We start from the raw sequence: 25298 nt of genomic DNA, 5'->3' as shown, positions 1-25298 counted from the left end.
CTTGGGATCCCAGCTATGAGAACACCTGGTATAAAGAAGGCTATGGAAGCCATGAATGAAAAGCTGCGAAGATCTGCGAGAGTGAAAAACCCTGTGCAGAGGTTTACCTATGATGGTTATGTGGCACATCACCATGCATATATGGCAAAGGTTGTGCAGGTTGTAGAGCCCACATGCATTGAAATGTGTGTTGGGAGAAAGCTATGGATGAGAAGATGGATGCACTATATGGAAATGAGACTTGGGATTTAGTGCAATTGGCTAAAGGCAAGAAAGCCATTGGATGAAAGTGGGTGTACAAAGTAAAACATAACAGTGATGGAAGCATAAACAGGTATAAGGCTAGGTTGGTAGCCAAAGGATATGTGCAGACATATGGCATTGATTATGAGGAAACTTTCAGCCCAGTTGCCAAGATGGCAACAGTGAGAGTTGTGATAGCAGTGGCTACATCAAAGCAATGATGGTCTTTACATCAGATGGATGTAAAGAATGCATTCTTGCATGGGGATTTGCAGGAAGAAGTGTATATGTTGCAGCCACTTGGTTGTGAGGATGTGAGTCACCCTGAGCATGTTTGCAGGTTGAAGAAAACCTTGTATGGCTTAAAACAAGCACCAAGAGCATGGTCTGATAAGATTTCTGAATATCTTGTCACTATTGGCTTTCATGTAGCAATGCAAATTTCTCGCTGTATGTGAGACATGGTGATAGAGGGGTTGTGCTTGTTGTCATCTATGTAGATGACGATCATTACGGGGGACCATGATGCAGAGATATTTGATGTAAAGATCTTGCTTAGACAGAAGTTTGTGATGAAGGATCTGGGGGAGCTCAGATATTTCTTGGGCATTGAGGTGATTAGGTCACCACATGGTATTGGATTACTGCAGAGACAGTATGGCTTGGACATGTTGTCCAAGAATGGTATGACAAGCTGTAAGCCTATTTTCGTGCCATTGGATCAGAATGGCAAGTTGAGTGCAGATTCAGGAGAGATCTTGGAGGATCCTACTATGTATAGGCGCATAGTAGGAAGCTTGAACTACATGATGATCACCAGAGCAAATTTGAGCTATGTTGTTGGGTTGGTGAGTCAATTTATGTAGGTTCCACGGAAATCGCATTTGGATGCATTGAGACGCATACTGAGGTATGTGAGGTCTACTTTGCATTGTGGACTATTTTATGAGACTGGGACAGAGATATGTGTACATGGGTACATAGATGCTGATTGGGCTGGTAGTATCTCAAATAGAAGATCTACTAGTGGCTTCATGTTTTCTTTGGGGAGTGCTCCTGTGACTTGGAGTAGCAAGAAGCAGCCTACGGTTGCCCTATCCAGTACAGAGGCCGAGTACAGGAGCTGCTATGGCAGCATGTGAGGTAGCTTGGTTGAGAAAGCTACTTGCTGATTTGGGTCTATCAGTGGATAGACAAGTTGTCATTTTCTGTGACAACATTAGAAGTACACAGTTGGCCAGGAACCCAGTTTTTCATGCTCGTACGAAGCATATAGAGGTCCACTACCATTTTGTCAGAGAGAAGGTCTTGGCAGGAGACCTTGACCTTGTTTATGTCAGCACACAGGATCAGGTAGCTGACATCTTCACCAAAGCATTGGGTACAGAGAAGCTCCGCAGATTCAGGGCTTCGCTACATGAGATGGAGTTGAGCTCGAGGGGGAGTGTTGAGATATCGAGCTCATCTAGTGAGGCGGTGGACACTGATGACCCGCCTGGGGGATAGGCCCCACACTTATACCATTGGCATGGTTGGTGAGATCTTGGGTGATATGCGGCCAGTGGAATGACAGGCTGTGTGACAGCCGTTCTAGAGACTGACATAGTTATAGCGCCAGCTCATTTAGTTGGGTTCACACTATGGAGAACCCTTGTATGTGTTTGGTTGAGTACCTTTCATATTGTGTGTACTCTTATCTTGTATATGGTGTGTTGAGTGTTGAGTGAAGAAGAAGAAGATTTTCAGTCTATTTTGTGAGTGTGTGTGTGCTTGCAAGAGCTCAAGCTCTCTTCCCCCTTGCATCTTTTCACTTCTTACTACTCCAACTCACAACAGCACTTCCAAATGAGAACATAAAACCACTGGTAGATCTCATGTCTGTAATACTACTAGCCCAAGCATCTGTGTATCCATGCAACTGTATCTCTGTACTAGCCTCCTAGAAAAGTCCATAATCAACTGTGGTCTTTATGTACCTGAGGATCCGTCTAGCCACATCCAAGTGTGGCTTCCTAGGGGCTTGCATAAATTGACTCACAAGTCCAACAGTATAGCTCAAGTCTGGCCTTATAAATGGTCATGTAGATCAAACTACCCACTATGCGCCTGTATGTAGTGGGGTCCTCCAAAAGCTCACCTATATCTGTGAAAAGCTTTGTGTTATGCTCCAATGGCACTGAAATAGGCTTACAACCTGTCATACCATACTTGGACAACATGTTCATCTCAAACTTTTGCTTCAAAAGCATCCTAACATCATGTATGTCTGCATCACTATCACTAGTGATAATCAAGTTCTCATCCACATAGATGACTAATAGCATGATCCCTCTATCTCTCTTTTTCACATATAGTGAAAAATTTGCATTAGATATTTGAAATCCAATGGTAATAAGATACTCCCTGATCTTGTTTGACCATGCTCTGGGTGCCTGCTTCAAGCCATACAAGGGTTTACGTAACTTGCACACAAAATCTAGATGTGCATCACTCTCATAACCTGGTGGCTGTATCATGTACACTTCTTCTTGCAAATCACCATGCAAGAAAGCATTCTTTACATCCATTTGATGTAAAGACCAACCGTTTCGCTGTAGCCATAGCAACAATGACAGCTCTCACAGTTGCCATTCTTGCACAACCGAGGGCTGAATGTCTCCTTATAGTCTATGCCATAAGTTTGTGCATAGTCCTTGGCAACAAATCTTGACTTGTACCTACTCACTGAAACATCATCATTGTGCTTGACTTTATATACCCACTTACATCCAATTGCCTTATTTTCCTTAGACAAAGGCACTAACTCCCATGTTGCATTTGCATCCAATGGTGCCATCTTCTCATCCATGCCATCTCCTCATCATTGTGCTTGACTTTATATACCCACTTACATCCAATTGCCTTATTTTCCTTAGGCAAAGGCACTAACTCCCATGTTGCATTTGCATCCAATGGTGCCATCTCCTCATCCATGGCATCTTCCCATTTCTTACTTCAAATGCCTGCTCAACCTCCTGTATTGCTTTTACTATGTAAGCATAATGATAGGCTATATATCTATCATATATCAACCTGTCAACAGGGTATCTAACCCTTGTAGACCTGCAAACACTTGAATGACTACCAAGTGTCCTCAAAACAGTCTTGGTTCTCCTTACACGAGGAGTAACCCCACAGATGAAATTCCAAGCTCCTCATCAAGGCTCTGCTCAGAGCCACTAGAGTCACCATTCACATATGAATGGTCTGCTGATAGATAAGGCACAAAAGGTTGATCTACCTTTTCCATCCCTTTCTGTGATACACACGTACCTACATCATTCCTCAACCTGCCTTGCCATGGGCTAATATTGGATCCACTACTCGAGGACTCCCCAGGTCCACTCACCACCTGTGATTGCTGCTCTACTTGTGGTGCAACATCAACACTTCTTACATATGCATCTTATGTTTCCTTCATTATTGGGGCATACCAGCGACTCATCTCATCGAAGAGGAAAACATCTCTACTTACTCGCATCTCACGAGTGGTAGGGTTATAGCATCTATAACCTTTTTTCTGCATAGCATAACCAATGAAGATGCATTTCTCTACCTTTGGATCCAACTTTGTTCTCACTTCATCAAGAACATGTACATATGCAATACACCCAAACACTTTCAAGTGAGACACATCCGGTCTTATGTCTGTAAACTTCTGTTCAATCACAGGAGTCATACCATGAACAGCTGGAGTGAGTGTCTTGTTCATAATGTACACATTAGTTGCTACTTCTTCTGCCCAAAAGTAATATGGCTTATTCTTTTCGGCCATTAAGGCACATGCCACTTTTGCAATATGCCTATTTTGCCTTTCTGCAACACCATTCTGTTTTGCGGAGTGTACCTGCACGTAAACTGTCTCTTGATTCCCTGCTTTCTCAAGAAATCATTGCTCATTGGAGAAATATTCTCCCCCACCATTTGATCTTAGGCATTTTATTTGCATGCCTTTTTCCTTCTCGACCAAGGCTTTAAATCTCTGAAAGTGACCAAACACCTCACTTTTCTCCTTCATGAAATAAACCCATGCTTTCCTAGTGTGGTCATCAAATGAATGTAGCATAGTACTTGCAACCTGCAATTGTTGCAATCTTGAATATGCTGCATATCAACAAAGACAGAATCAGATGTGCATCAATCAGTTGTGCATGTCAACTAAAAGAACATAATCATTCTCATGAACCTTACCATGTAGTGTGTTATGTTGGAATTTGTCCAAGATATCTTCATGACTCTTTTGAAAGTTTGCAGGTTGTCTTGAAAACTCTTTTTATCTTGTTGTGTCTAGTTCACTTTGTCACACATTCTGAAAAGAACATCAATTGATCACCAAACCTCTGCCTTTGCATACCTTGATTCACTCTCTTGATCTTTCACTGCATTATGGAGATTTTTCCATTGTTCGTACTTGATTCTTCTAATGTAGTTTGATTTATAAGGCTTTTCCTATCTTGGTGCTTTTGTGTTTCTAGCTATGGAGGGGTTCTGATAGAAATCTTCTTGCTTTAACACCTCCAATTGATGGTTTCATTGGCACATCCTTCTCATTGGTTGACTTCTTAGTGTCTTTTAGAATATGAACGTTCCCGCCATGTAGTCCAATCTCAGACAACACCTTTTCCAAAATGAACAAGGGGCTTCTTTTCTCTCTAGCACCTTCTTTATCTTCCAAGAAAATCCAATGTAGAGAAACACCAATTTCTCAATGATACGGCACAATGCATGAAGGGTACAAATATGTACATTGATGAGAGGAATCTTAAATACAGGGCAAAAGTTCTCATCAATCAAATTTTGGTTTGGTGGTCTTCTCCACCACTTAGAGTCTAGCTCTTTTGCGGAATCCATGCAATAAAGACAGGGTGACCTTGCATTATCTCCCTTGCTACAAATTGAATAAGCACTTGAGTGTCTTGAGGTCACCCCTGCAAGATGCCACTGAACTTGGAAGTCTCCCTTGTTGTCGACGCTAATGATTCTATTTTCCTTCATCTGTCCGCTAATCAATTCAGGATTGGGTATATGATGAAACACCCAAAACAATGTTTCATGATTTTCTTTCTTGACCTGTACAGATAAATAGATAATGTCAACTTTCTTCCTAAATAAGAGAAAAACAAGTTTGTAGATAAATGCAATATGATTTACCTCAAATGATCCTAGCCACCATATATTTGTTTTAGATTGCACACTGAAATATTGCAGATTATCATTCTTCATGTATTTATTGAGTGCTCTATTCATTAGTGTTATTGTCACTCTTTCTACCTTTTTCATTTTGATAATCTCACATTCATTAAGCTTGATGACAAATTGAAGCACACCCCTTGTCTCCTCGTAAGTGATGTCATAGAACTCTACCATTCATCACATTCATCAAGCTTGATGACAAATTGAAGCACACCCCTTGTCTCCTCGTAAGTGATGTCATAGAACTCTACCATTCTCTTTTGTAAAAGTTCTATATCTAGGAATATATTGTTGAATTGATTGTATTGAATGATGCCACTTTCTCCATTGAACTCCTCTTCAATGTGGTAGGGTTTACCGATGTATTGCAATACCTTTGCATTCAGCTTGTCCCGAAATCTCCAGACATCTATAGGAGTTGGAAGTAGTTTCCCTTTGATTGCCTTGGCATCAAGAACTGAAGATAGTGACTTTTGAGAATAGCATTCTAACCTCTTCAACTGACTCCATTACTATCCATAGCATCCTGTATTTCTGTTGTGGAGACTGTATTACTACTGACAAATTGTTCTATTATATGTCTTTTAATAACCACCTTGAACTTCTTTTCCTGCAACATTTTCTTTGCCATTCTTGATGTAAGCAGAGGTTTAAATTGCTTTGCTGGATGCATATTCGGATTAATATTTTCCTTGTCAAGAGCAGTACAACCCTGTAGTTACAACAATGATAATATCTGACATTAAGAACATAGTCAATGATAATTTATAACACAGTCATACCTTATTGCTTGGATTCTTTTCTTTAAGCCACCTAATGATTAAGTTCTAACATCAAGAACACAAAATAAACAGAGCTTTAAATACATCTCTTACCTTATTGCTTGGATTCTTTTCTTTAGACCACCCGATCCAGGCTGCAGGTTCTCAAAGTTCTTGAGTTTTCTCTTCCTTTATCGTAGTCCAACGCTTCTTTCCTTTTGCCTCAATTGTTTCCGTAGTCTTGCAAGTTCAATATCATTTTTCTCCATTCTCAATTTTAGTGCCTTGCATTCTTCTCTTGAACGAAGAAGTTGAGCTGCTTGGTATTGAGAGTATTGCCTTTCACTATTTGCATAGGCAACAATGGATTGACAATATCCTAGCAATCCATTGACTCCATCTCCTATAAAACGTAATAGAGTTGTGGGATTAGAGAATGGAGGATGGGAAGCGGTTGTAGGGTTGATATAGGATAGATTGATCCATCACACCAAAGATCTATGTGCTTGCATGCAAACCAGACCCTCTCATATTTGCCTTATCATTTGAAGAGAGCGTTGCAGATTGTTTTTTGCACTTTTGAATGGGCTCATACTCAATATCAAGATCAATGTGGAGATGATATTTTCTGTTATTATCTACTCGTTAAGCACGTTAGTAGAATGGTTGCTTACACTGTTGCTCTCCATGGACTACGTGTAAGGGTGAAGATAGGATGATAATGTCTTGCTTATACTATCAAGGGGTTTATTAGAATTTCAATTCTAAGCGCGAAATGCTTCATTAAAGAGCCCTATCTTGGTGTATAAGATACAAAAATAACTACTTTATGACAAGCTGACCAGAATTATATTAGAATAAGGTTATATTAGGATTTAAATTTATGAAAAGCTTGTGGTTATTCATAAATGCAAGAGTAGAATAATCACATCTTAAAATTCAGTTGTTTTATATTTGTACATTTTTTCTAGAGAGAGAAAATAGGAGTTCGTGAATTTCTTAGAAGGCCCTACAAATGATCTCCAAAATGTCCTAATGACACTAGCCCCCCTTCTTCACCATCAATGGTAGCACAGTGTACAATGCTATGTTGCTAATCGTAACCAAGCCAACTTGCCACCATCTTTAGTTCGACTAACTGCCTCATCCAACACGTCTCACACATCCTCCTGAATAAAAGGGGTTAAAAAGGAATCAAGCCAGCAGACTGGAGATAATCATTCCAATGCCTCCTCTTAGCTCCAACACAGTGGTCCGACTCCCACACAGGTAAAGAGCCGATTGATAGTATCTCAAAGAAGAGATCAGCTAGGTTATCTCAAGAGAGACAATACTCCATAGAAATGATGCCATCAGCAACCATCTCACGCACAAAGTGAAAATGAACCTCAATGTGCTTGGTCTTGCCATGAAAAGATGAAGTATGTGTCAATGCCAAGGCACTCTAGGTGTTTATAAGCATGCGAATAGGAGAGTCTGAAAGGACATCAAGATTACTCTACATCTGCATCAACCATAATAGCTTACAAGCAAGCATCCAAATAAGCACGATACTTAGCCGCCGCAGTGGAAGAAAGAGAAACAATAGTCTTTTTTGTTGGATCTCCAAGAAATGAGGTCAGAGCCTAAAGTGAAGCAATAACTAGAAGTGGGCCGGCTGGTATCCTGATCATCTGCCCAATCAGCATCGTCAGAGTATCCAACAAGCTCAATGCCTTCTCTGAAAGAGAGACCATAGTCCAAGGTACGAGATAAGTATCAAAGAACCTTGAGAGTGACCTGCTAATGAGAATGTCGAGGACTGGAAGAGAACTGAATGAGAATACTTAACACTGTAAGAAATGTCGAGCCAATGAGGACGAGCAGGTGCACTCCATGCTCTGAAGCTTGCAAAACAAGATTATTTACTTTTTAATTCTTTTACCATGTTTTGTGTGAGTGCTTGGGTAGCCGACTTCGTGTAGTGTAGAGCATATTTGAAACGCTCCATTATTGAACATGAATTTGAAAGCATACTTGGAAGAAATGCTAGACCGACATCTGCCAATTGATGAGCTTGAAGCATGTTCTTATGTTCAATGGGGATTCAAAGGTACCTCGCAGATTAGACAATTACAAATTCATTTACCACATTTAAAAATGAGTTTTGTATCATGAATCAATACGTAGGAATAATGGCCGCCTTCAACACTGAAGGTGTTTTTGTATTTTTTCGATATCGAAAGTGCTATTTGGGAAGGACACGTTCTCCTATGTTTATTAAATTTTGGAGAGGACTATGCCAACTCCACGCCATACTTTATGTATGGTTTTTTTTTTTAAACTTCACTCACACAAATGAGCACGAAAATCCTATGAGTTGATGAATGACATGTAACTCAAATTCAAATGTGGTAATAAATTTGGAATTATCTACTTTGCAATGTACTCTGAGATCTCTGTCAATATCCATCGATTCCTCTAGTCAAATATAATCATAGGCTTGATGTTCATGCGTGCAAGTAATCATCAAGAGGATAAGAGTACCCAAGCATTCTAGTTTTCCTTCTCAAAAAGCTTTCTCCACCAAGTTGAATAGGTTCTAGGCTAAAGCGAACCTCTCTTTTCCTGATAGGTTCTATGACCACGGACAATCTACTTGGCCTTCCAGTCAAGTGCCAAAACTAGCACACGATGAGTACAAATAATTTCTCAATAGTAATTGTTATTATAATTCCCATTATGAGGGCCGTGGGAAAAGGCCCTTAATCAGGCAAGCATCGTTCAAAAGAAAGGGTGAATATATATATATATGGCGGAACAAGCATGATCGCCTTTAGCGACCTCGACGGGAGAAGAAGTGGGGGTGCGCGTAAACAAAAGCATGGGAATGAATTCCACCTTTTTGTTGAAAAATCCAAAATGCGTGAGCGTCGGTAATTAGCCGCGCATGTAGGAGGCATTTGTAAGCAGAATAATAATCCAATTCCAATGAAATCGACTATTTATATCCCTGAATTGTTTAGCCCTCCATAGTACATACTCGTGCATTGCATTAAGGAGATTATCTTCTACAGATTGAAAGCCATGGTTTCTCCAGTAGCTCAGCTCCACAACAACATTGTGTCCTACATCCACCCTAGCTACGGCGCATGGTTCACAATTGTGGGCGGCGGCTGCCTTGCGCTCTTATCAACTCTTCTCATACGCTTTTGTCTCAGTCACACACACAGCCTTAGGCTTCCCCCTGGCCCTCCAAGGTGGCCTGTTTTGGGTAATCTCCTAGACCTTGGTAAGCTGCCCCATAGGGACATACATGCCATGTTCAAGAAGTACGGCCCCATCATTTACCTGAAGCTAGGTTATCACGTTAATTTAGTGGCCACTGATGATCCCGAGATCATGAGAGAGTTCATGGGCAAGCAAGATGTTGTGTTTGCGTCTCGCCCGCAATCCATTGCAACGCAGCACTTGTGTTATCATGGCAATGACCTAGCGTCTGCTCCAATGGGACCTCATTGGAAGGCCATGCGTAGGATATGCATGGAGCATCTCCTCACTAGCAAGAGGCTCTTGTCTTTTAGAAAGCAACGTGAAGAAGAAGCCCGATCCATGGTTAGTGAGATATGGGAACTATCCAAGCAAGGGCAAATTATCCCATTAAGGCGATTTCTGAGTGCATTCTCCATGAATTGTATCACAAGAATGCTCCTTGGAAAGCGTTTCTTTGGTCCCAAATCATGTGGGCCTGAGCAGTCTGCTAGGTTTCAAGATGTCATCCACGAGACCATGGTGTTACTAGGAGTCTTTAACCTTGGAGATTACCTTCCTGCACTCAGATTCTTGGACCTGCAAGGCTATGAGAAGCGCATGAAGAAACTGTTCGAGAGGCTTGATGGGGCGCTTCAAAGTGAGATTCTCATGGAGCACAAGAAGAAGAGGCAAAGCAATGACGACCCTGAGGATGGTGTGAAGAATTTCATCCATGTGTTGTTGTCATTGAGGGAAGCTGGTGAAAACAAGTTGACAGACACCGTTATCAAAGCCCTCGTGCAAGTAGGATGCTCTCCCTGGTGAAGTTAAATGTTGGGTGTCGTTAAGGTCCCTAGTTTCCAAACTAAGGTGTCTAGTAAAACCCTTATTCCAACTTGAAATTAAGACCTTATCCTTATCACTACTATGGAAGAATGTGTTATGATGATCCTCAATATATCAATGATTAAAACTAATAGATTATGGATTAAGTGATATACATCAATCACATCTAGTGAGTGTAGATACTAGTGTTAGAACTCGGGTCCAGACCCCAAAAATAGGCATCTTCACACCCCTAGGCTATAGTGGAAAAATTGTGCTCCTCAATATATATTATGTTAATAATTTAGCTGGCCGTTGGAATTTTTTTACGTGTGTTGTTTTTTGGGGTCCTGCAGGACATTATTGTTGCAGGAACGGATACATCATCTGCCACCAATGAATGGGCTATGGCAGAGTTATTGCAACATCCACATGTGTGCAAGAAAGCCCAAGAGGAATTGGATTTGGTGGTTGGAAGAGAGAGACTGGTTGAGGAAAGTGACTTGAATCAGCTACCCTACCTAAGGTGCATTGCAATGGAGACCATGAGAATGCCCGGAGCAGGACCTTTTATCTTGCCGCATTACTCTATGAAGGACACCAAAGTGGCAGGTTTTGACATACCAAAGAATACACATGTGTTGATGAGTGTGTTCTCACTTGCAAGGAACAAGAAGGTGTGGGGAGAAAATGCAGAGGAGTTTTGGCCGGACCGGCATTGGGCGGATGAGACCAGAGTTGAGAATAATAATGGGCCAGACATGAGACATATCATGTTTGGGGGAGGGAGGCGTAGATGCCCTGGGGCTAGCCTCGGCTTAAATTTGGTGATGTTAGCACTCGGACATCTGCTCCAATCGTTTGATTGGCATCTTCCCCAAGGCATGCACGGCTTGGATATGCGTGAAGTCTTTGGCGTAGCTGCCGCTCCCGATACACCCGTCACAGCAATTGCCAAGCCACGCCTTCCTTCCCATGTCTACATTCAAAATTCACACTAAATACTATTTACCATGCAAATATATATATATATATATTGAGCTGTTTCCTCCCCATGTCAAGAGATGATGAAAATTCCTTTCCTTCTAGATATACTCATAATAAACATACTCCTAAACAAACACCTTATTATAGACTTTAGTCCATGAATATAGGATATTATATGCATGTATGCTCTCTTGAGAAAATGGTATTATACTCAAAGCAAAAGTTTATGTATTAATCAATCTATGAATTTTCATCTATATAAGATGTGTTGTGAAATCTTGTATATGATAATACATGTCCACACTGACTTGAGGAAGAGAAACAAGGAGAATGGAGGATTAATCCACTGAAAAGAAAAAATCCATGCAAGTTTCTTTTAATTCCACCATTGTGTCTTATTTCGAAAACGAGATTTATTTGAGAAGTTTCTAAAATTTATTATGTTGTTCCTAGTGTGTTGAGAGAGGCCACCACAGGTATAATTGATGGAAGAAGAGAGACAGTGATGGTGACAAGTAGGATAATCATCACAATAACCAAATGATGAATGGGAAGTATACAAGAGTCATGGAGGAAAAGCACAATTGTATTATGAAATTATGGTCCTTTCTATAGGAGAGGGCCCCCTTTACAAGAAGGTGTGTGCATATATGTTGCCAAATGCCACAAGTTAAGGCATGATGCTGCCAAGTTTAAGAGGTGTTACCTTTACATAATATTTCTTACAAAAGATCCTTCTAAGATGTTGTTCCTACACATAAAGGAACCCACACTAGTAGTTGTGCATACACACTAGAGCGGCTTTATTTAAACCTAAGCTTCTGCACAACACTACAGTGCAGCTAGTTTACAGTGCTAGTTTACACAACCTAGCACTAGTTTATTCCCATATTATTCACTTAATATTTAGACCCCCCCATAGTGATTATGCTATTCATCATTGATTCAGTTTGCTTTTTTATTTGGCTATTGCTTTTTATGGTCGAAGGTACAAGTGGGGGCCCAATTATGCTGAGTCAGGAAGTAAATAGCAACACTGAAGAAGAATATGACCTATGGAAGGATATTAGCAAAATGAAGTTGAATATAACACTAGATCAAATGTTGAATCTGGTACCCAACTAATAGGGAGAATTTTCTCCAATAGTACCAAACAAAAAGTTGGTGCAAGTGCCCGTTCAGGAAATGGAGAATCTGACTGTGGATTGCAAGAATATAAAACGTGTTCTGGACTATGAAACATCCATTCTTGAAGTGACTATAAAAATAAGAGGGTAGATGGTGTCACGAGTCATCCTAGATGGAGAATCTAGAGTCAACCTAATATCAGACAGCCTGATAAAGAAGCTAGGAATCACAGAAATGCAGCCTGATCTGTTCAAGATTAGAATGGCTGATCAAAGGAGGGTTCGGCCAGTCGCAATTATCAGAGGGAGGGAAGATTAAATCAGGGATGTATGTTCACTAATGTATTCATAGTTATGGAGATGGCTGAGATCTTCCCATGTTGTTGGGAAGATCGTGGCTCAGGAGTGGAAAATTAAACATAATTGGAAAACTAACAGGATCACAATCCGAAAAGGAAAGAAGAAGGTATGCATCTCTATTTTTGCAGTGAAGGAAAAGATAAGTCTGGCCAGCTAACTATTGCATGATGCAGGACTAAACTATTTGGAAGGAGTAGAAGATGATGAAGAAGAGTATATCTTGAGAGAGAATCTAGACCTAATGTCACTCTTTGAAGTGGACATAGAACGGATTGTTCAAAAGTATGATCCAAAAGTCCTGACCTGAAGTGCTGATGAATGACGAAAATTAAAAAGAACAAAATGGGGGAGAAATCAAAGACAATCAAGAAAATTAAGAAGAGATAATAGAGGTACAGGAAGAGCAAGAAAAGGCCATGTTTGTTGTCAAGCAGGAAGAAGAGAAAATGACGAGACAAAACATCATAGTGCAAGAAGATGAACTTGAAAAAAAAAACCTAGGAGATGAAAAAATGCCCAAGACAGTCAAAGTTAATGCACAGTGCCACCGTCGGGGCGGGGGAGGTATAGCATGCATGCTATAGTTTGTGCAACCAATGCTCCGCTCATAACTGTTGCTGGGCTATTTTGTCCAATGATTTGCAACAAACACACATAGGTGGAAGAGACTAGTTTCAAGGCAAGGGGAGCCAAAGAGGCCAAGGAAATTGGCAAAGATAACAATCGTGTGAGGATTGATTTATTATGGCAAACCAGGTCACTAGGTAGCATAATGTTGCAAGAGGCAAAGTGATATAAAAAGTGATAGGTTGTAGCAAAATAATTATGCACCTTCAAGCAAGCAGGATGAAGATAGATCGCCAAGTAGCAAATACTTTGACCTTAATAAAATTCTTCCAAGATATTTTAAAATATTTCTAGGTATACTAGAGAAGTAACTAATAGAAGTGAAAATACTACTTTTTTAAATGAATTGAAAGGAAAAGATAACATACATTCAATATATTCTCTAGTTAGATTGTATGGACGAAATAGATTGATACCTCTCTACTCAACATACACACTTCTTTTATATGACTATTTCTATGCATTAGCTAGTGAATATTTCTTCCGAATCAAATATCGGTTGGATGGCTAGGCGGGGCACGGGGAATCCAACGGTGTAACAAGAATTGCAACTGAAGAAATATTATTGAAATGGAAAGATAACATAGAGCGTTTGTTGAACAAATATATTACCTTTCGAGTCCTCGATGAGTATAGGAATGTTCAGTCAAATGTGCACAGATAGCTTGATACAACCGGATATTCATCCCTCCAATGATGATGATGATGATGCATATCCTTTTGACCCTAGCAAAAGTGTGAGAGGAAGAGCTTCATCCTCTCATACTTTCCTTATAAGTATGAGTGATTCGGCTATTAATCCCATTTTGGATTAACAAGTATGCTCCTCCAATTGAGGACATTAATAAGTGTCATGCAAAGGAGCTATAAAAGTTGTACATTATGAGATATTGGCCACCCAAGGCCTTAGTTAAGTAAGTTTTTGGGAGCTCAAGTGTGAATAAGGGCCAATTGTATATAAGGCATTTTCTTATAATGAATGGAGACAATCCCCCTTGGTGCTATTGAGAGATCTTCTTTGTGTCTTGAGAGAGATTGAGAGAGAGCATTCTAGCACTTGTGCCTCTTCTATGCTTGTATGTTGCATGCTTGTGTTGAAGAGTGAGAGAGAGTGATTGTCTTATGTTATGGTGCGAGTGACTCTACGGTGACAGCGTGGAGGTGGAGCTTGGAGGATTGGAGCTTCTTAAGTGAGCTTGGAGGCCTCAAGGGACTCAAGTTCGAAACATTGGTAACTGATGTACTACAGCTTTTCTCTATTGCTCTTCCCTTAGGTGAATGCATTGAGTTCCCTCTTGGAGGTGTGGTAGCCCATAACATTTTTGGTGCTGCTGTCGGGGAAACACCTTTGTTTCTTCCATCCTCTTGGAGTTTCAGCTCCCATTACATAGGATTCATCATTGCCTTTGCCTTTGCATTTTGGTGTGCATTGTGCCTTTACATAGGATTCATCATTGCCTTTGTATTCTGGTAGTGCATTGTGTAGGAAATGAATGGATAAGATTTGAGCGGAAGTGAAAAATCATGAGTAATTAATTATGTTTATTGCGTATTTGTGTGGTAGAGTGGTCTTGGAAGAGAGCTTCACTGTTTTTTCTAGTTAATTTTGATGTTTGCATCACCAGAATCATCAACGTGAACGAGTAGGTTGGTGTTCTATTTTTCATTCTTTTCAAAAATTTACAAAAATCAAAAAAATAAGGAGTCATTGATTGTGCCTGAGTTTTTACTACATTCCTTAGGCGTGGCACAATCATCTTGGAAGTAGTTAGATAAGTATTTTGCACCCAAAATCACCTTAGTCGATGCAAGAAGTTCCCATGTGAAACTGCAGGAAAATCGTTCACGACGACGTGAACCGTTTTCTGCAACTTCACGCCGTGAAATGCCCTCGACAGCATCAATGCCATGATTAGCATCAAGATTCACAGGATTACCTTGCCAAAAATTGGTAGCCTTATCATGATACCTTTGACACCACAGGGTCTGACAAAAGTAAGAATCGTGAATGTGCAAAAATTGTTCATGACGTGAACCATTTCAAAGCACTTCATGGCGTGAACCATTTTCAGTTCACAACGTGAACCATTTTAGAACCCTTCACGGTGTGAACCAATTTCAGTTCACGACGTGAACCAATTGCTTTTCCCATGTGAAACCTTTTCTCTTCATGACGTGAACTTTTTCTGCAATTTGGCACGTCTTAATCAAATCCAACTCACGAACTTGGTATTGTCAGATTAAGGCTAAGGAAGTCCTGATGAGAACATTGAAAATAATAACAAGGTAACGTGGAATTTTGAGTCCACGCAAAAATTATAAACACATGAAAGTGTAGAAAATCGTTCTCGACGTGAACTATTTTCTGACACTTTATGTTGTGAAGAACTGTTCTCTGCAATCTCATGGCCTCAAACAAGTCGACATAATCTGACCAAAATTTAATCGGGGTAGAAAAATAGCTTATGAAATCATATTGACATGCACTTGAGGTCTAGAAAGCTCATCGGAGACAACCTCCCTCCTTACAATGGTGCATCAAATCACCTAGGATCTTCCTAGCACAAGAGTGTGGGTTCAGGCCACTCAGTAAGAACTCAATTGAGTGTTTTAAGGAATTTGACCACCGTCAAAACTAGTAGTAAAGAATCCATGGAAGAAGGGCTGCAATACTATGGGTTTGGGGAAGAGGAGAAACCACCCTCCCCTACCAGATCTAGCGGTATCATCGATATAGCCTGGGGATTTTTTGGTCTCCAAAGGTCAGCAATGATGAAGAAGTGCAATCTGCGGGCATGGGTCCATCAACCAGCATTGGACTTAGTGCTGCAAGGCAAGAAGTACCTATCCACACTAGCACCCCCAAATAAGAAGATACATGGAAAGTGCAGCCCCACCAGGACTGGTCAAGTATTCTTCCCAACCTCAGAGGAAGTAGAGTTAGATCTGAAAGGGATCGAGGTAGAGTGACAGCTACGAGAATTGAGCTTAAGGAAACAAGAGCTCGATACTCAAAGGGCTAGAGCCAAACAGAAGGAGATGGGAAGTGTAAACTTACTCTAATCACGGGGTAGAGTCAAAAATAGTCATGGGTAGAAGTGAGGGAGAAATTCCAAACTTAGAACCCATTAATGAGGAGACCAGAGTGGAGGAAGGGTTTATAACCCTAGAGGAAGTGGATAGAGAAGCGGGTGAGGTGGAAGATCGCATGTACACCAAAAAGGACATCGAGCAGATGATCAATCATCCCACATTCCTACAAGACATGGAACTCTTAATTCTGCAAAGGCGTACAGAGGCGGCTAATGATGAGCCATTCTAGAATGAAGTGGCCGGACCATCCCATAGACCGGAGTTGCCTAGAAGAGCCAACATAGGAAGAGGACAAGGTCTGGGGGAGCAGTTCCTCAAAGACCAAGGGTGGATCCAGCCATCGATTTTAATGCAGCCATCCACAAGGATGGATATGTTGAATATGGCTGCGGATGGGTCGAGGAATCCGGACCCTCCCAAATGAAGCCACACATCATTTCAAAGCTCGTTCAAAAATTCTCTGGGGATGGGCATCCTATTCTCAACATGTAGAGATTTTTGAATCCACATGCAAAACCTGTGGGCCCGTTAGTGATGTAGCAATGATTCATGCTTTCTCACTGATCCTAGAAGGGAAAGGGCATCATTGGTTCTGAACCCTCAAACCCAAGGATAAGGTTAACTTCACACGCCTCAAGAATGTGTTTGTGTCGAGCTTTGCCAGAAGTGGCAATAGATGGAGTCTTGTGGCATAGTTGCACAACATCAAACAAAAGGAAATGGAGTCGATGCGAGACTATGTGTCTCGGTAAAGCACTTAAATTCAAGGTGCAAAATACGGGAAAGGCTAATTGATGATCAGTTATTGCCTTGCTTCCAAAGAGGAGTTAGAGACGACAAGATGCATGATTATCTGGTATTAGCCTGACCGACTACTCTAGATGATCAGTTATTGCCTTGCTTCCAAAGAGGAGTTAGAGACGACAAGATGCATGATTATCTGGTATTAGCCTGACTGACTACTCTAGATGCATGTTGCAACTGGCAATTGAATATGAAGATAATATGCTAGAATTTCCATAACCAGAAGATGTCAAACATCTTCGGCAGCAACAACTTCGTGTGTTTTGAGTCACCAAGATATTGGAACTCGGAAACATGATTGTGGACAAACTCATTAATGAAATACTGGAAAAATTGAAGGTAAAGGAGGGAAGAGAAACATCTGGGCATGGGCATACCCATCTTTACCCCCGTAGAGAATCGGTGTGGTGCTCTATGTGCAGATTGAATCACACTACCACACCAAATGTCCATAGTTAAGAGTAAGGCCACTACTCTATTGTGCACACTGTGTAAAATTAGGGAATCATGACACCTCCATGTGTAGATATCCAAGGTTCTAAATAATTGCACAGCTACTGGCACCTAGAGCTCCATTGGCCTTACCAGCTCCACCTATGCAAATCACTGCAGCTACAAGACATCCCAACTCTTCCTGTTTATGTAGGGTGATGTTTCGAGTACAAGATGCTTAACCTCTGCCACCACACTTGTTCTACCACCACAACCACCACAGGCTAAAATAAACCAAGTATTGATTGAAGAGCCATCAAAAGATATGGATATGGTGCGTGAAGTAGAACTTAGTGGAGAGTACTATGAGGAAGCTGTGGAGATCACACTAGAATTCTATGTCCTACAGAATAACACACCGGTACCTATGTTTCAAACCACGGCACAGTGGAAGGGAAAGGACATAAACTCAAACATGAGGAGAGGACCGCCACAATGTTTTGGTTGCGGTGGACTGCATCAAATCGCTGAGTGTTGAAAAAAGAATGTGGTTCATATTCACCAGTCCCAACAATCGACTGCTCCACCCAATGACATGCCAGTACTTACTTGTACTAAATGTGGCATTGATCATTTGATCAAGGATTCTCCATACAGCGCAAGTGGTTTGACTTCCACTTCTAATGAGGCCACCGTTTGGGCCATTGATCATTTGATCAAGGATTCTCCATACGGCGCAAGTGGTTCGACTTCCACTTCTAATCAGGCCACCATTCAGACCATTAGTGTGCAACCAGAAAATATCACTCCACTCAATGTCCTGACACGAGCCCAGGCCCAATTGGGGGACAAGAGGAAGAACGGAGCGGATGCAACCACTTCCAAAATTGGTCGAAGAAGGAGAGTGAAAAAAGTGGGTAAGGGTGACACGAGGGTCATGATCCAAGATGGATCTGAAGAAGATACAATCGACACTGAATCCACCCAATCAAGAGAAGAAGGGGATCAAGCAATCAAACAAAAAGAGCCTAACCTAGAGATACAAGGGGAAAGACCATCAACCCCTAAAGGAGTCGGGGAAGACCTAAATGCAAAAGAGGAGATAAGGAAGCTCGAAGATGCCACGACCCTAGTAGAATAATGCCAACGACTTCACGAAGACAAGTTAAGGGGGCTAATCGGGTCAGGGATACAATGTATCCAAGAAACGAGTTAACAAGAGAAAGAGAATTGGACGTACCTACTCCAATTCTAGAAGAGATGGAAGAGGGATCTCAAGGAAACACAATGTCAAGAATGTCTGAGGAAGATGCTAAGGATGAGCCCATCCATTTATTCCCTAGGAATGGATATGAGACACACACATGGAAGGAACCCTTAATTGCCAGAGAACCCAGAGACATAGGCAGTCTCGCGGCTATACTGTCTAATTCTGTGCAAATGCCATTGGGATAACGGCTGCGTAGCTCACCAACATTATGGGCAGACATAAAGGAATGGGTAGAAGGCAGACTAAGACTGGAGGACACTACAGAGGATGTTCTGTCACCTCTGGAAGAGATAACCTTAAAACACACAAGGGAAAGAACAACCTGAGTCATCAAGATACCAATTAATCAATTGGGGCAGGCATTATTACCAAAGTGACGACACTAATGTTACAATCCTAATTCATCATAACGGGTACTAGGCAGTGGCTATCCTAGATGGTGGAGTGGGGGTTAGCATCATCACAAAACTAATGTTACAATCCTAATTCATCATAACGGGTACTAGGCAGTGGCTATCCTAGATGGTGGAGTGGGGGTTAGCATCATCACAAAACGATATTGGAAAAATTGGGGAAAACCTGATCTAAAAAGAGAATATCTAATCTTTAAAATGGCGGATGGAACATCTTCAAGGCCCATTGGGCTTTTAGAGAATGTGAGACTCAAACTCTTTACATTTCCCTACAATTATACATTTGTAGTAATGGACTTTTTGCGCTAACCAAACTCATATGACATAATATTAGGGAGACTCTTCATGAGGGAATCCAAATTGGTGCACGATTGGGCATTAGATCATGTGTATGTATGTAGGGATTCGCAAATTTTAAAGATAAATCTGAGAACGTGGAGAGCACACCCCATGGAAGGGCAACTGTCTGGTAATGATTTGGTCACAACTGAGCGAACCACATCCAAACAAAGCCCACGGTGGAAAATTCCAAAGAGGAAGAGGAAACGGAAATGTATGCATCACTTCCTCCTTCAGATTTTAGTGAAAACTGGATGCATGTGCTAGCTACCATAGATGTGATGAAACCCAAAGGAACCCAATATGTGGAATTTGGAACTATTTCCACTACTCCATGGGCTCTCCCATGTCACCAAGTAGCTTTTGAAACTAAGCTACCTCACAAGCTGCCATAGCAGCACCCCTATACTCTGCCTCTGTACTTGACAAGGCAACTATTGGCTGCTTCTTACTACTCCAACTCACAGCAGCACTCCCAAATGAGAACATAAAACCACTGGTAGATCTCATGTCTATAATACTACCAGCCCAATCAGCATCTCTGTACCCATGCAATTGTACCTCTATACTAGCCTCATAGAAAAGTCCATAATCAACTGTGGTCTTTATGTACCCGAGGATCCGTCTAGCCGCATCCAAGTGTGGCTTCCTAGGGGCCTACATAAATTGACTCACAAGTCCAATAGCATAGCTCAAGTCTGGCCTTGTAATGGTCATGTAGATTAAACTACCCACTATGTGCCTGTATGTAGTGGGGTCCTCTAAAAGCTCACCTATATCTGTGAAAGGGTTTGTGTTCTACTCCAATGGCAGTGAAATAGGCTTACAACCTATCATACCATACTTGGACAACATGTCCAAGCCATACTTCCTCTGCAAATCAAGTTCTCATCCACATAGATGAGTAATAGCATGATCCCTCTATCTTTCTCACATATAGTGAAAAATATGCATTGGATATCTAAAATCCAATGGTAACAAGATACTCCCTGATCTTGTTTGACCATGCTCTAGGTGCCTGCTTCAAGCCATACAAGGCTTTGCATAACTGGCACACAAAATCTAGATGTGCATCACTCTCATAACCTGGTGGCTGCATCATGTACACTTCTTCTTGCAAATCACCATGCAAGAAAGCATTCTTTACATCCATTTGATGATGTAAAGACCAACCCTTCACTGTAGCCATAGCAATGACAGCTCTCACGGTTGCCATTCTTGTAACCGGGTGGCTGAATGTCTCCTCATAGTCTATGCCATAAGTTTGTGCATAGTCCTTGGCAACAAATCTTGCCTTGTACCTACTCACTGAAACATCAGCATTGTGCTTGACTTTATATACCCACTTACATCCAATTGCCTTCTTTTCCTTAGGCAAAGGCACTAACTCCCATGTTGCATTTGCATCCAATGCTGCCATCTCCTCATCCATGGCATCGTCCCATTTCTTATTCCAATTGCCTGCTCAAAGCAAGTGGGCTCAACCTTTTGTATTGCTTTTACCATGTAAGCATAATGATGGGCTGTATATCCACCATATCTCAACTTGTCAAAAGGGTATCTAACCCTCGTACACTTGGATGATTGCCAGGTGTCCTCAAACTAGTCTTGGTTCTCATTACACCAGGAGTAACCATAAACAAAATTCCAAGCTCCTCAACAAGGCTCTACTCAAAGCCACTAGAGTCACCATCCACATATGAGTGGTTTGCTGACAGATGAGGCACAAAAGGTTGATCTACCTTTTCCCCCCCTTTCTGCCCTTTCTGTGATACATGCGTATCTACATCATTCCTTAACCTGCCTGACCATGGGCTAACATTGGATCCACTGCTCGAGGACTCCCTAGGTCCACTCAACACCTATGATTGCTGCTCTACATGTGGTGCAACATCAACACTTCTTCCATATGCATCTTATGTTGCCTTCATTATTGGTGCATACCAGCTACTCATCTCATCAAAGACAACATCTCATCTCACGAGTGGTAGGGTTATAGCATCTATAACCTTTTTTCTCCATAGCATAACCAATGAAGATGTGTTTCTCTACCTTTGGATCCAACTTTGTTCTCACTTCATCAGGAACATGTACATATGCAATACACCCAAACACTTTCAAGTGAGACACATCTGGTCTTATGCCTATAAACTTCTGTTCAGGAGTCATACCATGAACAGTTGGAGTGAGTGTCTTGTTCATAATGTACACAGTAGTTGCTACTGCTTCTACCCAAAAAAAAATGTGGCTTATTCTTTTCGGCCATCAAGGCACATGCCACTTCTGCAATGTGCCTATTTTGCCTTTCTGCAACACCATTGTGTTGCAGAGTGTACCTACACGTAAATTGTCTCTTGATTCCCTGCTTTCTTAGGAAATCATTGAACTCATTGGAGAAATATTCTCCCCCACCATCTGATCTTAGGCATTTTATTTACATGCCTTTTTCCTTCTCCGACACCAAGGCTCTAAATCTCTGAAAGTGACCAAACACCTCACTTTTCTCCTTCATGAAATAAACCCACACTTCAATGAATGTAACATAGTACCATCAACCTGCAATTGTTGCAGTCTTGGTCGATGGTCCCCATACATCTGAATGTATGACATCCAATGGCCTTGCACTAACATGTTTTTCATGTGGGAAAGCATGTTTGGCCTGCTTACCAAGTTGTCATGCTTCACATACCTTATGCATACTGTCAATCTTAAACTTTGGCAAACCTGCAACAATATTTTGGGCCTGCATAGACTTCAATCGCTATACATTCACATGACAATTACGCTTGTGCCATATGTCAATATCTGCAATGACATCTGTTCCAAACCTTTATCTTAGGCATGTTCATATCCAAAGTAAACATCCTGCCATTTCTGTTACCCTTTGCAACCAAGCGACACTTATTTTTGAAGTCTTCCACAAAACATACTTAAGGATTAAACCTCACTTGCAAACCCTACTCAACCATCTGTCCAACAGAAACTAGGTTCTTTGTAATATTCAAAACATGAAGTACATCAGCCAAGTACTTCATTTTGCCATCATGCATAGACAATGGCACTTTACCAACATGTGCAATGGGATGCGCAGTATCATCACCTATTCATAACCTAGTTTTTCTATTTTTTGCATATCTCTAAACCACTCAGCATGAGTGGTCATGTGGTTAGAGGGACCAAAATCCACATACCTTATATCTTGAGATCCTGACACATCCCCTGTTATGGAACTAAGCATGTGCTACATCATAAACAGTTGTCACTTCTGTCATCACCTCCATGTTTGCTAGATGATGCATAGTTGCCTTGCTACAACTTTCCACTTTTAATGTCATTTTGCTTTTTGTAGCAGTCCTTTGCCATGTGTCCTAGTTTGCCATAGTAATAGCACTCTATGCTATTTGCATTTTGATTTCTTTGCCAACCACCTCAGCCTCTTTGGCTCCCCCTCCCTCTAAACTGGCCTCTTCCACCTGTGTATGATTGTTGTTGTGAATCATTGGACTCTTGTTGTCCATAATTCTAATTTCCTTGTCAACCACCACCTTGGCCTTGACCACGGCCTCTACCTCTGTCTCTACCTGAATTAGAGTAGAAGTCATGTTCCGATGTGTTCTTGCTTTGTGAAGAAGAATCCTCACCTAAAGCCTTTTCTTCTATGATAGCATAGATATCAAGTCCCGAAAGTTGGGAATATTCTCCCTGACTGTAGTGGAGGTCTTGAATGGCTTATACTCTTTGCCAAGCTTTAAGGCATATTCATTGATAGACATGCTTTTCTTCTCCACAGTATGCAACTCTTGCTTTAACTGCAACTTCCTTGCCTTTGTGTTAGTCTGGACCATCTGAACTAGATTCTTCCATGTGACTGCTGGAGTGTTTGCATCCTGTATGTGTCCTATCATAGTGTCTGTGACACTAATTGAAAGCCAGTACATGACTTTTCTTGTACCCTGATTCCAATCCTTGAATGCCTTTTTATCTGTAGGAGTGGCATTCTCCTCATATAACTCTAGAGACTCCTCATTGTCTCCTTCTACATAATTGCAAAATTCTTTATCCATTAGGAAATTGGTCATTTTGAACTTCCAGGCATGGAAGTTATTCTTATCGAGCTTCTCAATAACAATTTGATTAATTTCGTCAAACATGTTTTCCTATAGCAAATCAAATAACCTACAAACAGACAACTTTTGTATGCAACCTATAATACAGCAGTATCTCCTGTACTGCTGCAATACTTTAGCACAGCCCGTGTGTCACCAAATGTGACCAGAGTACATGTACATACACCGAATATCAACAATACATGTGCAAACCCTGTTTACACTTGCAAAATTCACTGATGTGCACTGCAATAACCAGATTTTAAGCAGAAACAGTTCTCTACCAGAACTTTCAGAAAGCTGTCAAAAATGCTACAGTGATGAAACGGGACCTCTAACCTGCAATAGGACAATATACCTGCCCTGTAGCTCCTCTCTCGCGAAGACAACTTGTCAATCGGAGATGTATAGCTCCAAGAGCTACTGAGGGTGTGTTGTACCTAAACCAAGAAGGGAAAAGAGATGATGGTGCTCTTACCCGTGTAGTACCGCTTCCTTCCTTTCTTGTTCTTGCCTCTTGCTTGCCTCCTTAGCACCAACCACGCTCTGATACCATAAAGAGAATGTGGGGGAGAGGGAAAGCTTCAAACCCTAGCAAGCAAACACACACACAAGAGAGAGCAAGACACAAGAGAGAGATGGATGGCTGATTTTTTTTCTATCTTCTTCTTCTCTACTCAACCAACATAACATAAAGATAAGAGTACACACTATATGGGTTAGTACTCACTACTGCAACATACAAGGGTCGGTCCATAATGTGAACCCGACTAAATGAGCTGGCGCTATAACTATGCCAGTCTCTAGTAATCCAAAATGGTTGTCACACAGCCTGTCATCCCATTGGCCGCATATCACCCAAAATATCACCACCATGCCAGTGGTGTAGATGCGGAAGCTATCACCCATGCGGGTCATCAATCTCCGCCCCGTAGCACTAGTTGAGCTCGATATCTCAACACTGCGTTGACCTTTTAAGATCGACACACACCCTAAGCTTCCCATTCTTTTTTGGCACTATTACGACGATTAGTGAGACAACCAATCCGTATGACGTTCTATCTCAAAGATGAAATCCATAGCAATGAATTTATTGATTTCCTCCTTTGCAATTGCCACATATTTAGGATTCATCTAGTATGGTTTCTGCCTGGTTGGTCTTGATCCTTCCATGATTGGGATCGTATGTTGCACCACCTCAGGTGTGGTACACCCTTCATCTCCTTGTAGTTCCAGGCAAAACAATCCTTAAACTCCTTAAGGAGAGTAACAAGCTCATTTTGTTCAACCAAAGTCAATTTCTTAGTGATATAAGGTTTTTGCAAGCTAGACTTTCCCTCATATAGTGTCCAATCTGAGAGAGAGATATGGTGGCTTGGAACATTTGAAGTACCAAAAGAGACACATGAAGTTCTCGCTTGGATGTTTGATAGGATACCCTAGATTAC

At 41.3% G+C, this 25298-nt stretch overlaps 1 protein-coding gene across 1 annotated transcript; it reads left to right on the top strand.

Moving 5' to 3' along the window:
- The first annotated feature begins 9302 nt into the window (after nucleotides 1-9302).
- On the top strand, nucleotides 9303-11293 carry LOC147626806 (cytochrome P450 703A2-like). The gene is made up of 2 exons (XM_086816072.1): nucleotides 9303-10271; nucleotides 10649-11293. Exons 1-2 carry the CDS (start codon nucleotides 9303-9305, stop codon nucleotides 11291-11293), a joined length of 1614 nt encoding a protein of 537 aa, XP_086672198.1.
- Nucleotides 11294-25298: the final 14005 nt, after the last annotated feature.

This window comes from Cibotium barometz, chromosome 21 (genome assembly GCF_041138505.1).
Source record: "Cibotium barometz isolate CiBa-2024 chromosome 21, ASM4113850v1, whole genome shotgun sequence".
Taxonomy (NCBI): domain Eukaryota; kingdom Viridiplantae; phylum Streptophyta; class Polypodiopsida; order Cyatheales; family Cibotiaceae; genus Cibotium; species Cibotium barometz.
The sequence above is the reverse complement of the archived record's forward strand: the minus strand, read 5'-3'. Positions and strand labels throughout refer to the sequence as shown.